Source organism: Zeus faber (genome assembly GCF_960531495.2).
Source record: "Zeus faber genome assembly, chromosome: 1".
In the NCBI taxonomy this organism is placed as follows: Eukaryota; Metazoa; Chordata; class Actinopteri; order Zeiformes; family Zeidae; genus Zeus; species Zeus faber.
The window spans coordinates 54,842,906-54,858,302 of record NC_137193.1 but is presented as its reverse complement, the minus strand read 5'-3'; the positions used below and the strand labels follow the sequence as shown (position 1 = coordinate 54,858,302).

The 15,397-nt window shown below is 38.6% G+C and overlaps 1 protein-coding gene across 1 annotated transcript in view; it reads left to right on the top strand.

The window, feature by feature from the left end:
- Nucleotides 1-6,177: 6,177 nt before the first annotated feature.
- The window catches only part of lpp (LIM domain containing preferred translocation partner in lipoma), a gene marked incomplete at its 5' end in the record, with an annotated part of 74,623 nt that continues 65,403 nt past the window's right edge, over nt 6,178-15,397 (top strand). Inside the window, one exon of the mRNA XM_080009759.1 lies at nt 6,178-6,376. Within this exon, the coding sequence (XP_079865885.1) occupies nt 6,178-6,376 (199 nt within the window). The remainder of the gene's footprint in view (nt 6,377-15,397) is intronic.

The window sequence follows — 15,397 nt, the reverse complement described above, 5'->3', positions numbered from 1 at the left end:
TTGATGACTAAAGGGGGCAGCCCAATTAAATGAATTTGTCAAAGTGTCGGATCTTAATGGGCACCTCCGCATTTTCTTTCTCTTACCTACAAATACATGTTAATGAAGCCAGGCACACCAAAACCTCTTGTGCAGCGACATGAAGGCTTGTGTGAGCAGTCCGATTGATCAGCAGTGGATGGTTTTTATGCAAGCCAGTACATTACAGCCACTGCAAATGCTTTATTACATACCAAATTCTGTGAGTGCCGGTGGCGCTAATCAAGTGCACCTCATATGTATGAAGGTATGTATATGTATGTGACAAATAAAGCTCTGAAATCTAGAATCTAAAATCCCACAGGTGTCTTTATACTTCATTGTAGCCATTACCACAATAAAGGCTGTAAAGACAATGTAACACAGTCAATAATAATAATAATAAACTGATATCTTGTTGGGCGTGGCATTTAGACACATGTACTGCTGCGCTCCTATGAATACCAAGTGCTGTATGAGTTGTTTGACCGTTGCTTTTAAGTAGAACAATCTTTTTGTTCCCTCTTTTTAAAGCACTACAGCTGTGGCACGTTGACGTGAGTTACCACGTCACTTAAAAAGCTAGACTCTAGTTTGTATGGCTTCTGTAGCTCTGGGTTAGTCAATGTGTTAAAGGAAAAAACTGTTCCCTTCAGTACCCCGGTTTCCACTGCTATTACTAGAAAGCATATTAGGCACCGCAAAATCTCGGAACTTTTGTTTTGCAGTGCAAGCCTCTCTGCGCCCCTCTTTGGATACCTCGGTCGATAGTCTGCTAGATGGGTATGAAAGATTAATGCAGCAGAAACACCTGCAGCGATTCCTCAATGACAGCTGTAAAAAGTGGAGTAGAACAGCTGTGAAGACAGCCCGGCTGCTCTGCCCCATACGGAAAACTGAAAAAGATGGTGTCACAGCGTCGTGAGTCATCTGTGTTGCCGCCCCACTATTCACACTTGCCTTCCCATTCACGGGCGTGTTTAATGAGTATACAACTTTAGTTTGGACTGCATATGTGCTTTCACTCTGTGCCATATGTCCTGTTTAACAGTGTGTACCGACATACTGTGTGGCTGTGTTCTTGTGTGTGCATGTGTGTTTTTGGAATTTGGTTAAAATACCATTTTGCTTATTTGGTGGCATAGGAGAGTCTGGTTAGGGTGTTGAAAGCCAGAGAGATCTCTTTTGGGCTCGCAATCAAATTAGCACCCAGTGACCTACCAGGGCTTACTCACTGATACTGGGAAAGGACTGGGTGGATTCACAATACAATTTCATTTGAATTTAAATCCTAAAAATAATTGCCGCTTTTGATTCAAACATGATACAGGGAGATAAGAACAAGCATTCTACACACTGACTAGGTCTGGGCAATATATTCTTATCATATTCATGTTGTTATATGAGACTAGATTTTCACTGGGATATTGGATATCTTGCTATCATGTCTAGTTAAATGTTGTCTTTAAGGCTGCATAACAGTAAAATAATGCTAATTTCTGAATTTTATACACTTTCTCACTGTAAACCATGTCTCTACCTGCTTGGTTATAATATCCACATTACTGTTGTTGTTGTTGTTGTTATTATTATTATTATTATTATTATTATTATTATTATTATTATTATTATTATTATTATTATTATTATTATTATTATTATATCCACTATTACTATAATATTTCTTATGTGGAAATATCTTATGAAAGCGGCAATAATCATCCAAAACATATTGTCAATTTATCGATATCAAGGTATTCGCGGCAGCCTGGGTTAGGACGGGAAACCCCAGCTCATCACTGTAGGGTGATGAGCAGGGTGTCATAGTCAAGAACTATGACATTGAAAAAGGAGCCAATGAAGGCTGGCACTCACAGGGCTGGAATGTAAATAAAGGCCTTCATAACAATTATAGCATATCAAAGTATATAGGAACACAAAATGTCAAAGACATGTATGTTAGAGGTAAATACTCCTGTCCATGCCCTTGACCAAGGCACCGACAAAAGAACTGGAGTTGGTCCCGAGGCGCTGCACTGCAGCTGCCCCACTGCTCCTAGGGTTAGGATACAAGGAACTCATTTCCTTGTAGCCTCCTATTCCAATGACAATAAAGAGATATTCTATTCTATATTCTAAAATGGCGACTGGTTTTGATCACACTGGTTCTTCCTCGGGGTGTGGTTGAAAAGGGGATGTCAAACTGTGTGCAAAGCTGTGGTTGTATGTACTGAATTGCACTCTGAGCACAGTGATATATCTGTGAATACACAAATATAAAAAGTAGTTACTCCAAACCTTTTTATTCATCACTTAGAGAACGGTGGGTGCGCCTTATTTACACATACTGAGATCAACTCCACTTTTATTCTTTCCAATTTATTTTCATGCTCAAATGTAGCCATTTGAGCATCAAGAGTAAGAACCGTTGTGCATTGAAAGGACAGGTGGGTGTAAGACACCGAGCGCACGTCTGAATCATAGCATTACAAGCGACAAAATATCAAAAGTAAGAACCATTCAGTGACGGCACGAGGAGTCTGGATTTGCGCAGATATTAAAAGATGATTGTGCGTGGGTTTTTTCTGCTGTGCTCCAGAGAAAGAATGTAAGCCCCTGTATCAGTCAGAGCGGATGATAAACAGCAAAACATCTGAACACGGAGGAACATGCACCGACAGAAAGAAGCAAAGACGTGCTGTATAAACAGTTTGCATTTCAAGAACTGAATTTCAGAACGCGCTGGTGAAATACTAGTTGTTTGTGGCCTCAGCCCGCGCCAGATATTTTACTCCATAAGCAGTCCTATTGAGGACAAACGAGCAAAACGGTGAAATGAGAGGAGGGATCCTTGAAAAACCCCAAAATGAAAACCCTGAAAGACATTCTTCTTAACAAGCTGTCGACTTGAATCTTACCTGGAATGACGTTACTCTATACAGAGGTAGAAACTTAAAACAGAAAACTGATGGAATTAATATCTTATGACACTTGTTTGGTTTTTATACGTACTTTTCCAGGTCATATAATTTTCTTTCACGACCTGCTTTGGCCATGGTTACTGTCAAACTCTTTGTCTAGCATGCAGAGTTTTTAATTATGTCTTAAGGACATACACATTTATAGAGATGGTAAACACATGTTCCGGCTTAAAAAAGGCAAATGAATAAATGCTTGTCAACTCAAAATCCACTCGTGAAAATATTGAATATTGGCCGCAAAATATGAAAATAAAAGTCTTACCAAAAATATCTTAACTTCAGGAAGCAAAGCCCAAGCAAAATAAATCATAACGCTTTTTAAATAAAAAAAAAAATCATACTACATGGACAATGTTTTGTTACACGATCAAGAAATGCATCATTCTGACTTTGTAGAGCATGGTTTATAAAAACACTATCAGTCAACTTGATGTTGGAATCTCTTTGGCTACGTTCACACTGCAAGCCTTAGTGCTCAATCCGGATTCATTGCTCAGATCTGATTTTGGCTTTTCACATTCTTTTTTAAATGTGGCCTATATCAGATACCAGTGTGAACTGGTCACAGTCCTGACGGCCCTAAGCATGGGAGGTAAATGCACCTGGTGGTTGTCAGGCGGCGTGGGACTGTGTACCTCGGCTCAAGCTCGTGGATGAAATCTTTGAATCCAGACAGGGGCACATTGTGAAATAAAAACACAATGTGCGCAAATTGTGCCCTGATTGCTCCCTCAAAGGAGAGAGAGAGAGAGACACACACACACACACACACACACACACACACACACACACACACACTATTTTAGATCTGGTGCTATTCATAAAACGCAGCGAGCATAGGTGCCCCCTCGCCAGGTCGGTCCATTTATCTATTTATCCATCTATTATTTATTTTCCCTCCCCACACTGTATACAGTGGGGCAAAAAGGTATTTAGTCAGCCACCAATTGTGCAAGTTCTCCCACTTAAAAAGATGAGAGGCCTGTTATTTTCATCATAGTTATACCTCAACTATGAGAGACAAAATGACAAAAAAAAAAAATCCAGAAAATCACATTGTCTGATTTTTAAAGAATTTATTTGCAAATATGGTGGAAAATAAGTATTTGGTCAATAACAAAAGTTCATCTCAATACTTTGTTATATACCCTTTGTTTGCAATGACAGAGGTCAAACGTTTTCTGTAAGTCACAAGGTTTTCACACACTGTTGCTGGTATTTTGGCCCATTCCTCCATGCAGATCTCCTCTAGAGCAGTGATGTTTTGGGGCTGTCGCTGGGCAACACAGACTTTCAACTCCCTCCAAAGATTTTCTATGGGGTTGAGATCTGGAGACTGGCTAGGCCACTCCAGGACCTTGAAATGCTTCTTACGAAACCACTCCTTTGTTTCCCGGGCGGTGTGTTTGGGATCATTGTCATGCTGACCAAGCCACGTTTCATCTTCAATGCCCTTGCTGATGGAAGGAGGCTTTCACTCAAAATCTCACGATACATGGCCCCATTCATTCTTTCCTTTACACGGATCAGTCGTCCTGGTCCCTTTGCAGAAAAACTCCCCAAAGCATGATGTTTCCACCCCCATGCTTCACAGTAGGTATGGTGTTCTTTGGATGCAACTCAGCTTTCTTTCTCCTCCAAACACGACAAGTTGAGTTTTTACCAAAAAGTTATATTTTGGTTTCATCTGACCATATGACATTCTCCCAATCCTCTTCTGGATCATCCAAATGCTCTCTAGCAAACTTCAGACGGGCCTGGACATGTACTGGCTTAAGCAGGGGGACACGTCTGGCACTGCAGGATTGGAGTCCCTGGCGGCGTAGTGTGTTACTGATGGTGGCCTTTGTGACTTTGGTCCCAGCTCTCTGCAGGTCATTCACTAGGTCCCCCCGTGGGGTTCTGGGATGTTTGCTCACCTTTCTTGTGATCATTTTGACCCCACGGGGTGAGATTTTGCGTGGAGCCCCAGATCGAGGGAGATTATCAGTGGTCTTGTCTGTCTTCCATTTTCTAATAATTGCTCCCACAGTTGATTTCTTCACAACAAGCTGCTTACCTATTGCAGATTCAGTCTTCCCAGGTCTACAATTGTGTTTCTGGTGTCCTTTGACAGCTCTTTGGTCTTGGCCATAGTGGAGTTTGGAGTGTGACTGTTTGAGGTTGTGGACAGGTGTCTTTTATACTGATAACGAGTTCAAACAGGTGCCATTAATACAGGTAACGAGTGGAGGACAGAGGAGCCTCTTAAAGAAAAAGTTACAGGTCTGTGAAAGCCAGAAATCTTGCTTGTTTGTAGGTGACCAAATACTTATTTCACTGAGGAATTTACCAATTCATTCATTAAAAATCCTACAATGTGATTTCCTGGATTCTTTCCCCCCATTCTGTCTCTCATAGTCGAAGTGTACCTATGATGAAAATTACAGGCCTCTCTCATCTTCTTAAGTGGGAGAACTTGCACAATTGGTGGCTGACTAAATACTTTTTTGCCCCACTGTACACCGGTGGGTGGTCTGCTCGCCAGCCCAGGGGTCTGGGGCGGAATTCCAAGTTTAATCTCGAAACATGTTCTCGAAACGCGTTCCTGGTCCGTAAAAGTCGCATGAATTCCCGATTTGACTGCTCAGATTGAGGTTGCATTGCAAAAAGTCTGATCTGTATCTGATTATGTATCAAAATCCAAATTGAAAAGGTCAGATTCCATGTGATTTGTGCTGTTCACACTGTCATGAAAAAAAACAGAGCTGAGGCACGTATGAGGAAAAAAAAAATGTATTTGTGCCACTGTGGCCTGCAGTGTGAACGTAGCCTATACACATTAGGGGTTTCTACCCCAGTGTCTTTTTAGGCTTTTAGCTTCCTGTTCTCCTGCAATAAGTTTGGATATCAGTTTCACTGAATACTAATAGCTGTTGGTTCTGTATTACAATTCAAATGAATATTATGGTCTGTCCATTCAGTTATCTTTGTTTACATTGCCTTGATCTTACAAGATAAGATATTTTTTTTCCAAAAGGCCTTAACTTCAAATGCCTACAAGCACTTGAATTCCTAAATACAACCCATGCAATCCCTTGCAACTGATGCCCACACAATACAGCAACCTGTGTTTAGTTTACAATGTTTAACTACAATTTTAGTAACGTCACATTTTATTTTTATTTCTTATCAGACTATGTGGAACCCACCAAACAGTAACGCTGAGCAGTTTGGGCAAGTGAGTGCCAGGATGGAGACGACTCCGGCTCTGGGGAGCGCCAGCATCTCCATATCTCAGCAGCAGGCACCTAAGAAATTTGCCCCCATGGTCGCACCCAAACCCAAATTCAACCCTTACAAACAACCAGGGGATCCTGCTCATGCTGACATTGGAGGTAATTAAATATTTTCTCTCATCAATTTCAACTTGTGTCCCCTCTTATTCAGCACAAACTGAAGTGTCAGTTGCTATAAGAGAAAATTTCAAATTTCTGTTGCGTTGTGTTGAGATATTATAGAAAAAGAGCATTTCTTTTGTTGGACATTCAGAATAGTTAGTTGTTGGATACTGCTGTTTAAAGGCGTAATAGACAACTGTTCAACTTCCCCACTTAGCGTTTCTAAGCGGTATTATTGTTTGCACCACTGTCGCAAAGACAATGTTTTCCTCAGTACCAAGTCCTCTGTGCCAAATGCATAGCTGTCAACCCTCCCATTTTTCTCAGGATTTTCCTGCATTTTTTCCCTTTTTCTTCCGCTGTCCTCTTGTTTTTTTATTTTCCCGGAATTGTAACCTAATCACAGTGGTGATGCAGTGACACATTAATTCTCTTACAGTGATGACCTAACAATGATTGTTCTGCATTGCCTTTCAATGTCTTCTGGTAAGAGTATGTGTTTTTGTGCAAATAAGGAGATTTGTAGAGATATAACAATTCAATTGAGAGACATTATGTGTTTGTCCAATCACCACTTTGGAAAGACGTTTAGCTATCAATTGACTACCCTGACACATTTGGATTTGTTTTATAATCACATAATTCTTTCATTTTCTCGTACAGGTACTCCTCACTTAGCGACCTACCTGTTTAACGACCGTTCGGACTTACAACCAGCTCTCTGACCAGTCCGTAGTGTACTCTGTGTACAATACCACGGCGTCTCAGCATCAAGCATCTCATCGCGCATCACCCTTTATACACTATATTCACTATATTTACTGTATACACTATATATACTATATGCACTATACACTATATACACTATATATACTATATACACTGTAAACACTATATATACTATATACACTGTAAACACTATACTTTATACACTATATATACTATATATACTATATACACTGTATACATCTCATCTCATCACCGTTCTCAGTCTCCGTCTCGTTCCTGCAGTCTGTCAGTATTCACCACACTAGCATTCGCAATGGCCACGCCCCCTTACCGTGAGATAACACGGGTCCTCGCTTATCCACCAATTTGCTTAATGGCCTGGTCCTAGGAACAGAACTCGGTCTTTAAGTGAGGAGTACCTGTATAAATAAATGGTACATGAGGCCTCATGTGGCTGTGCTACCAATCAGATATACTTCAGTTTATCCTAATTATCAGGCTGTGCCTAATGGGAGAGAATAGATAAAAATCAGTCTTAATAACATTGGTTTGACACAGCTTGCCATTAAACATAGTATGTTACTACTGTTTCCTCCTTTTGCCTCCACACATTTACATTGACATTTTTTTCATCATCGTCTACATCTACAACATTTTGTTGGTTACATAAAAATTACTGGATTTTTCCAGTATTTTTTATTTCTTTTTAAACAAAACCTGTCTTTCAATCTGGTTAAGTCATGTACTATATAAGCTCTGTCTGCATATGTTTACAAAAACCCTTCATCCGGTAAGAAAAACCTTCTATTGTGTGAATTGTCGTGTGCACAGTTTCGGTTTATAACTAAACAGCCCTCTTCAGGAAACACCAGATGTGAATTAGTGACATGAGAATTCATGCATGCAGTCACCTGGCAACAGTGGTCAACCTGCTTCAACTACATATTTATATTGACTACCGATTCAAACTGTTTAAATTTAGTCACTTGATTTGTGAAACCTTGGCTTTCCATTTGAACATTACAAAAATCAGAAATCTTAACACTGTGTTATTGGACAAACAATGTTGTTTAATTTTTAAACAAGCTAATTTAATGAGATTAAGCTTACACTTTTCCAGAGATCCTTTGCATTGTTGTTTTCTTGTAGCGGGCAGATTAACCTCACTGATCTTTGCAGAAGAATTTTCCTTAACACTTTGCATTTCACATTTTGAAGCAAAATCTCACAAACATGCACAACTGCAAACGTTCATCCTCATCCAAATGCACCTCATAAAAAGATGCAAATCAGAAGAAACCGCTTGACTTAGATGTATGTGCAAAAATAATGTGGTTAATTGAAATGGCTGAAAAATGGGAAGTAGCTTTTTTGTTTGTTTGTTTCTAAAATTACACTGAAAAGCTAAATGGCACCTGCTGTACATCACTTCAGAGCTGCTGTAGTCTTAGTGAAAAGAAAGGTGGTTATTAGATAAGGATATGTTCAAAGTGTCTACAGTGGCAGACAGTTCTTTGGGAAATGATGTAGAGGTGTCAGCACCCGCATCGCAGCTTGTAGCCGCAGACCAGTCATAGTGCCCATGCTGACCCCCGTCTACCGTCGAAAGCGCATGAGTGTTAGAACTTGACCATGGAGCAATGGAAGAAGCCTGGTCTGATGAATCACGTTTTTTCTACATCATGTACACGGGACACCTTCAGAGGTCTTGTGGAGTCCATGCCTCCACGGGTCAGAGCTGTTTTGGCGGCCCCAGGGGGAGCTACATATATTATGTATGAGGATATTATACAATATTAGTCGTTATTAGTTGTGGTTTTATTGTTGTGACTGATCCGTGTACATAATACTGTACTTGCCATCTGTGGAATGGTTCTATCAATTTTTGTCATTTTACAATTTACTAGGTTTTTACAGTCAGACAGATTCACCCAAATATTCAAGTACAGCGATGTATCGTTCCACCAAAATAGAGAGAAGATGCTCCATGGCCTGGAGGTATGGTGTACATGTGGTATTACCCATATCTTTCTACCTAACCCCAACACCCCCTGAGAGCCCTAGAGTTCCAAAACATAGGAAACAGTTAAAATTGAAATTCAGCAAAGCAGAGAGTGCAACTCGGGTCAAAAACATTGTTGTCTACAGGGGGTTGTGGGATATATTTTCGCCATCATTTCTTACTTTTACCTGCCTTTCACTCCAGATGGTAATTTTTCCCTTTTTTTTTCCATCAATTATTAAGTATTTCCTTTTAACTTTTAGTGTCCTTAATCATTGATTGTGTTTTGCCCTCAACCGAAGACTCTAATAACAATAAATAAATAGATATATAAATGTATAGATAAATATACCAGTCACAACAACGAGTGCTGAACTGGTATTCACCTTAACCACCTAATTATTGCAATCTTTAAACAATTTATATAACTTCAATATGTATGTGGAAAAGGAGCTGCTAAAATAGACACCTGCATTCAGTGACCTAGATACCTCAAGTCAAGGCCTTTAGTACAACCTACTCCTGTATTTAATATACTGTATATTGGTTTATATATTTATTTATTAACAGAATGGACAATTAGACATAATAGTAGTTATATTACAGAATATACACTTGTAATGCCTTATCATGAAAGTGGGTGACATGATTTGAAGTAAATTATTATAAGTTACCCAATTTATTTATCACTAAGGGAGAACATCTGCTGCTAATGGGTCCTTTTTTGTACTGGACACTACAAATATCACAAATGCATTGCTCTGGCTCCTTTATGGCCCTTCCTCAATATGACAATACAGTACTTTGTTTTTACAGAAATGATGATTTCACTTTCACCCCTTTTTACTGTGCCTTTTTTTAACTTTTTTTTTTTCATCGCTTGGTGCCATTTGGAAGCCAAGCACCTTGCAGCTTGTATTTTAACAAAATAATATTTTCATACGCAGCCAAACAGTCTCACAAGATTTACTCCATCATTATGGCCTTGTAATCTCCAAAAATTATTTTGCAACATTTAATCCAGACACACCCCTGCTATGTGTTAGTTCTCTTTTGACAAGGCATTAAGAGGATTAAAGAAGACAATAATGTTGGGGTTGAGTGGGGCAGGCGTAGGCTACTAATGCCCAAAATCTTGAAAGAATTTTATTTTATTCCAAATTCTCCTTCTAATTGCATTCATTTCTATCGCAAAACCAAGAACCAATGACAATGACGGTGCGTTATTTAATTTAACTGTTAATGTTCCTCGGGGTATAAGTTACATACTGTGTATTATTTTAAAAGCCGTTTACAATGCTGCCACTTCCTGTGTCAACGATTGCATATAATAAGTCAACTTTCTATGTTGACTTTAAATATTTAGAAACATTAAATTGAGGTCAAGGGGCCTTGTGGAAAGAAAAGTACACGAGTGGGTGGAAACAATGTGAAAACATCTACTTTATCTTTTTTAATGGAGACGGAGCATGTATTCAATAACCTGGTGGCTACCATTGATTATTTTCATAGTAACTGCAGCATTATCATACTCTTTTGCTATGGAACAATTGAATTAATTTAGAATGTATATATTTGTATTAATTTTGAGAGCAGGCTGTAGCATTATCTTTCACTAATGCAACAACTGTCACTCCATTTAGTAGTCACTGTCATTGGTTGCTGTCAGCGAACATAAGGGCAACTCCAGACATCTTATCAGTGGATAAGGCGTATTTATCAACAGATTATCAGGGTTTCCTTTTTTGAAATTTGTTTTATATCAAATGTAAGGACAGTCTGATGTGAAATGAAGGATTAGCATAAAAAAAATTAAGGACAACACAATTTGGCACAGCGCCTCGCCATCCTTTGTCAATCTGGGGCCTGCATCAGGGGCCGAAAAGGCGGCAGAAAGTGTGTTTACAGGACGGACAAAGAGGCCAGTGTGGGGAGGGGGTCAGTGTCAATTCTGTAGTATCCCCTTCAAGACTCTTTGAAGAACCTTCCCTTATTTGAGTCCCAGCAGGAGGTAATAAAAGCGGAAAAGTCTCAGACGGAGACATTTCACTTACAAATCCTTACATAGGATCAGATTGTAGATGCTCTAAGGCTTTAAGATGATCTTATATGTAATAAAAAGGTCAAATATTGCGATGAATTTATGTAAATGTAAAGTGCAATGACAAGGAGCAAATGGTCCATTGATCGTTGACATAGTAAGTCTGTTGCTAAAACCTCCCAAGTTTGTAGTCTTTTGCTAACACATTTGCTCGAAAATATGTTATCAAATATGTTAGTTTTATTGAGAGCAGTTTACAAGGCTCATTCGTCACTCTAGATGTTAAGTCAGGTTGGGAGCATAACTGCCGTCATTGCCCATTCTTCCCATTGCACACTTCAATGGACACTTTGCTAAAAATGTCACCATTTCTGTTTGTTCACCTGTCCCAAGAATTGATAACATTTTTTCATCCTCATTCAAAAAGTGTGGCTATGTTTGCGACGTAAACACATTCACGTTCAACTGGTGAATCGAACATTTCTTGGTCAAACACATGTGGTGAAATGCATCTGAATCTCTGACCTACAAAATGAACACATCAGAGGCAAGCCATATCCTTAAGGTGTTTACACGCCACAGTCAACCGAAAGATGATCACATAACCTAATACAGTGTTCACATGCTATTTACAATATTCAAAATATTGCCTTTGATAAAATAATAAAATCGGAACTTCAGCATGCATGTAAACGCACTGAGTGATATCCCCTGCAAAGCGGATGTTGGATTTCTATGCAGAGATCTAGACAAAAGTCGCCGGCTAATAAGTATGAACACAGTGCTTTCTGGGACATCTGCAGGTTTGTGTAAATTACCTTGAAGAAGAGCGTGAAAACGAATGAACATGATCTAAGTCGTCCTCCCCAGTATTTGGACTGTTTTGTTAATGTGTTTGTTTTACGGTCTTTTTTTGTTTTATGAAATTAAAACAATAAATGTGTGTGTGTGTGTATATATATATATATATATATATATATATATATATTGTTTTTTATTGTTTTATATACATTTATTGTTTTAATATATATATATATTTTACAATATTGCTCCTCATCAAGCTTGCAACACAGTGATTATTTATTATTATTATTATTATTATTTTTATTATTTTTTATTTTTTATTCAGTTAACTGAAACACTAACTAGTTAGGAAGTGTAACAAGTAGCATTGAAGGTTATTAATAACAATAATACAAATAATAACCTTGAATAACTAATTCAAGGTTTTTTTGTTTGGAGATTACAGTATAATTCACATTTGTAATTGATCAACTCTTCAATAATTGAAATTTTAATTCATGCTGGGTTGGTTCTAAGTTTTAGCTAGGTTCAATACATTTTAGAAAAGCTGTGTTTTGAGATTCAACTTTTCACACTATAATATACCAGTAATCCACTTATTGTTTGCTCAGAGCAATATCAAAGTGTAGAACATCTGCATAAGCTGTTTTTATTCCTCCCTGCTTGATTGCCCACAAGTAAACTGACTACCGGTTGTTATGATGGCGTTCCAGCACGGTCGTCACCAGGAGAATTTACAGGAAACCCACCAATGAGAGACTCAGTGTCCCAATAGAAACCACAGGCTTACGCTGTGAGCGCATACAAAGGCCACTTTTATGTAAGTTGAGCAACAGACCGTAACTGGATATTGTACTTTGTGTGTAAATTATACAAGTTCTGATCCTTTAGATATTTTTATTTGTTTTAAAGTGTCTATAGTGCAAGTTTTGAACTAGGGATGGGTCAGAACAAAAATAAACATTAATCGCCAATAATCTTTTTCTTTTTTTTTTGTTTTCCCTTTTAGAGCAATGACTTTTGTAAGGTTGTTTTAACTCAAAGATAAGTCATATTTTATCACGTAAAAAGTATTTTGGCGACAAACAAATACTACATATTACTACTTATACAAATAGTTACATACATATACTTTGTTAGTGAAAATTACTGAGTGGAACCTGTGATGCAGTTTGAGGTTCTGTAGAACTCAGTTTTACCCCATCAATAGGGAAATCGACCACATTCGGCAATTTCTGATCCTATCGGCAAAACCCGAATTAAACCCGAAAACCCGATTATTCACTCATACTGTACCACCCAGCAACTATTCACTCATGAAAAATATTGATGTTTTGCACATCCCTTTGCATATTCAACAATCATTGTATTTTGAGTTGATAATTAAACATGATCATGTACTTCAAATAGAATTTTGTAATTAGTATTTTATTTTGGCAACGGGAGGATAATTTTGTAATCATGGAAAACCGAAGGGTGTCGCCTACGCTGCCCTCTGACCTTCAAAGTTTGGAATAACCACCTCTCCTTATGTTACCGTATATTCCCTACATGCCAGAGGGCATGCCGGCTCGGAGGGTTCCCGTTTTGAAACTCTGCTTTGCTGAGTGCACACGTCAGTGGCGGCCGTCGGTATGATGCTCAAATTCCTGGACTTTCTGCTGAAGAGGCTTCCCTTACATCTTACCGTTTGTCAACGAGAAATGACAGTCATCCTGTCCTTCTGTTTAGCCGGAGATGAATCATCAGTAAACCTTACTTTAGGATTTCCGAGGCACAGATTGGTCATTCGATTTTTCAGAAAGTCGTTTAAATAAAAATCTTATTTAGATTCCTAAACCCTTCGACATTATATATTATTTTCCTTTCCTTCTGCAGGCCCTTTATGCAATAATGTTATCTGTCTTTTATTCTGGTAAATCTTAAACTCCACTTCGTATCCCCCAAGAATGCTACTTAAACCGTCTGAAGCCAATTTGGTCTGCTCCTTTACACTTTAAAACAACTATATCTCCAAAGACCTCAAATCTATCCCTCGCATTTTCAACCGAACAAAGTCATAAATCACTCTTCTATACATATCACTGCTAATTAAGAGCAGGGCTCAGCTGCTCTCCTCCCACGGAAGGTGGAATAAAACTGCTCCATAATTATGTCCATACAATGTGCTCTTAGCTTCTGTGCCGCAGCACATTTGGAATCAGCCCCGTGGTGATAAAACACGCCAAATGACACCGGGGTCTGAGAACACTTTAGTCATATTTTTGTCTGGAAGGGATTATAGGATTTTGCCACTGAATATGAATGAAATATGCAATTATTTTACCCTTTCTCAATAGCATTTCTGTTATGAGCTAAGGGTTTATTTTAACTGCAGACATCCTCATCAGATGACATATTTGAATGAGGTATAAAATCACCTTTGTTGTCAAAAGGACTTTGTTTAATGGGCTGGGTCGTAACATAAGTTGTGTTGCTTGAGGCTCTAACGCTGCCCGAGATAGAGCTGTCAGCGTGGCATGACGTATATGGATTGGGTTCGGGGTTTGTCACATGCACGTGGACCCTACACCTATTTCTGTTTACTGCAGTGAGCAAAGATGCTGTTGGAGATCAGCAACTTATGTTTTAAGTAATGAATCAAGTTTAGATGGGGGGAGTTTCTGTGTGCCATGCATCCAAACACACAGGCAAACAACGTGTTTCTTTTTTATGATGGGAGTGAAGCGAGTCCTTTTGTTTTGAGCTACTTTGTCGTCTCCTTTGCTTTTTATGGTGCTTTCTTTTTGTCTTTTTTGTTTTCTTTCCCCTTTGCTGAACTTTTCCGATGGATGAGATGAAACGGTCGCTTTGTGTGCCAAGCTTCCTGAAGGACAGATGAAATACGCTTTCACGTATTTAGAATTCAGATTATGATGTGCAAATGTAAATAATGTGAACATATGCTTAATACTTGGTGTGCGTGCAATCCTCTTCCCTCCTAAAAATCTTCTAATCTACAGCAATTGCACTATAGAACACGTTTCTTGAGGAACATGCTTTTTTTTAAATTGTGTGATAGATATCTTTTGTCAAACCAATTGTGTTAATCACAGAAGTATAACAAATATTGCCATTATAAACTAAGGTAAAAACAACCATTTTACAACATTAAAGGCCCTATCATAAAAATGCTGGGTGTATATAAATATTCCTTTTTAAAAGCTGTTTAATCCTTCCCAGTTTGATCCATTTATAACCCTTTATCATCCTCCTAACAACATTTTAGTTCCTGATCACTAATTATACTTCTTATGGCCTCTCAAATAACTCAAATTACTGATTAGGATGCCTTGTTCACCGAGCAGCTACTTAAAAGTAATTGCTCAATAAAGACAGGGGAAGTTGTCATGTTAAGTAGATGTTCCTGCTGCTTCTCTCATTACTTCTCACTTGGAGCCTC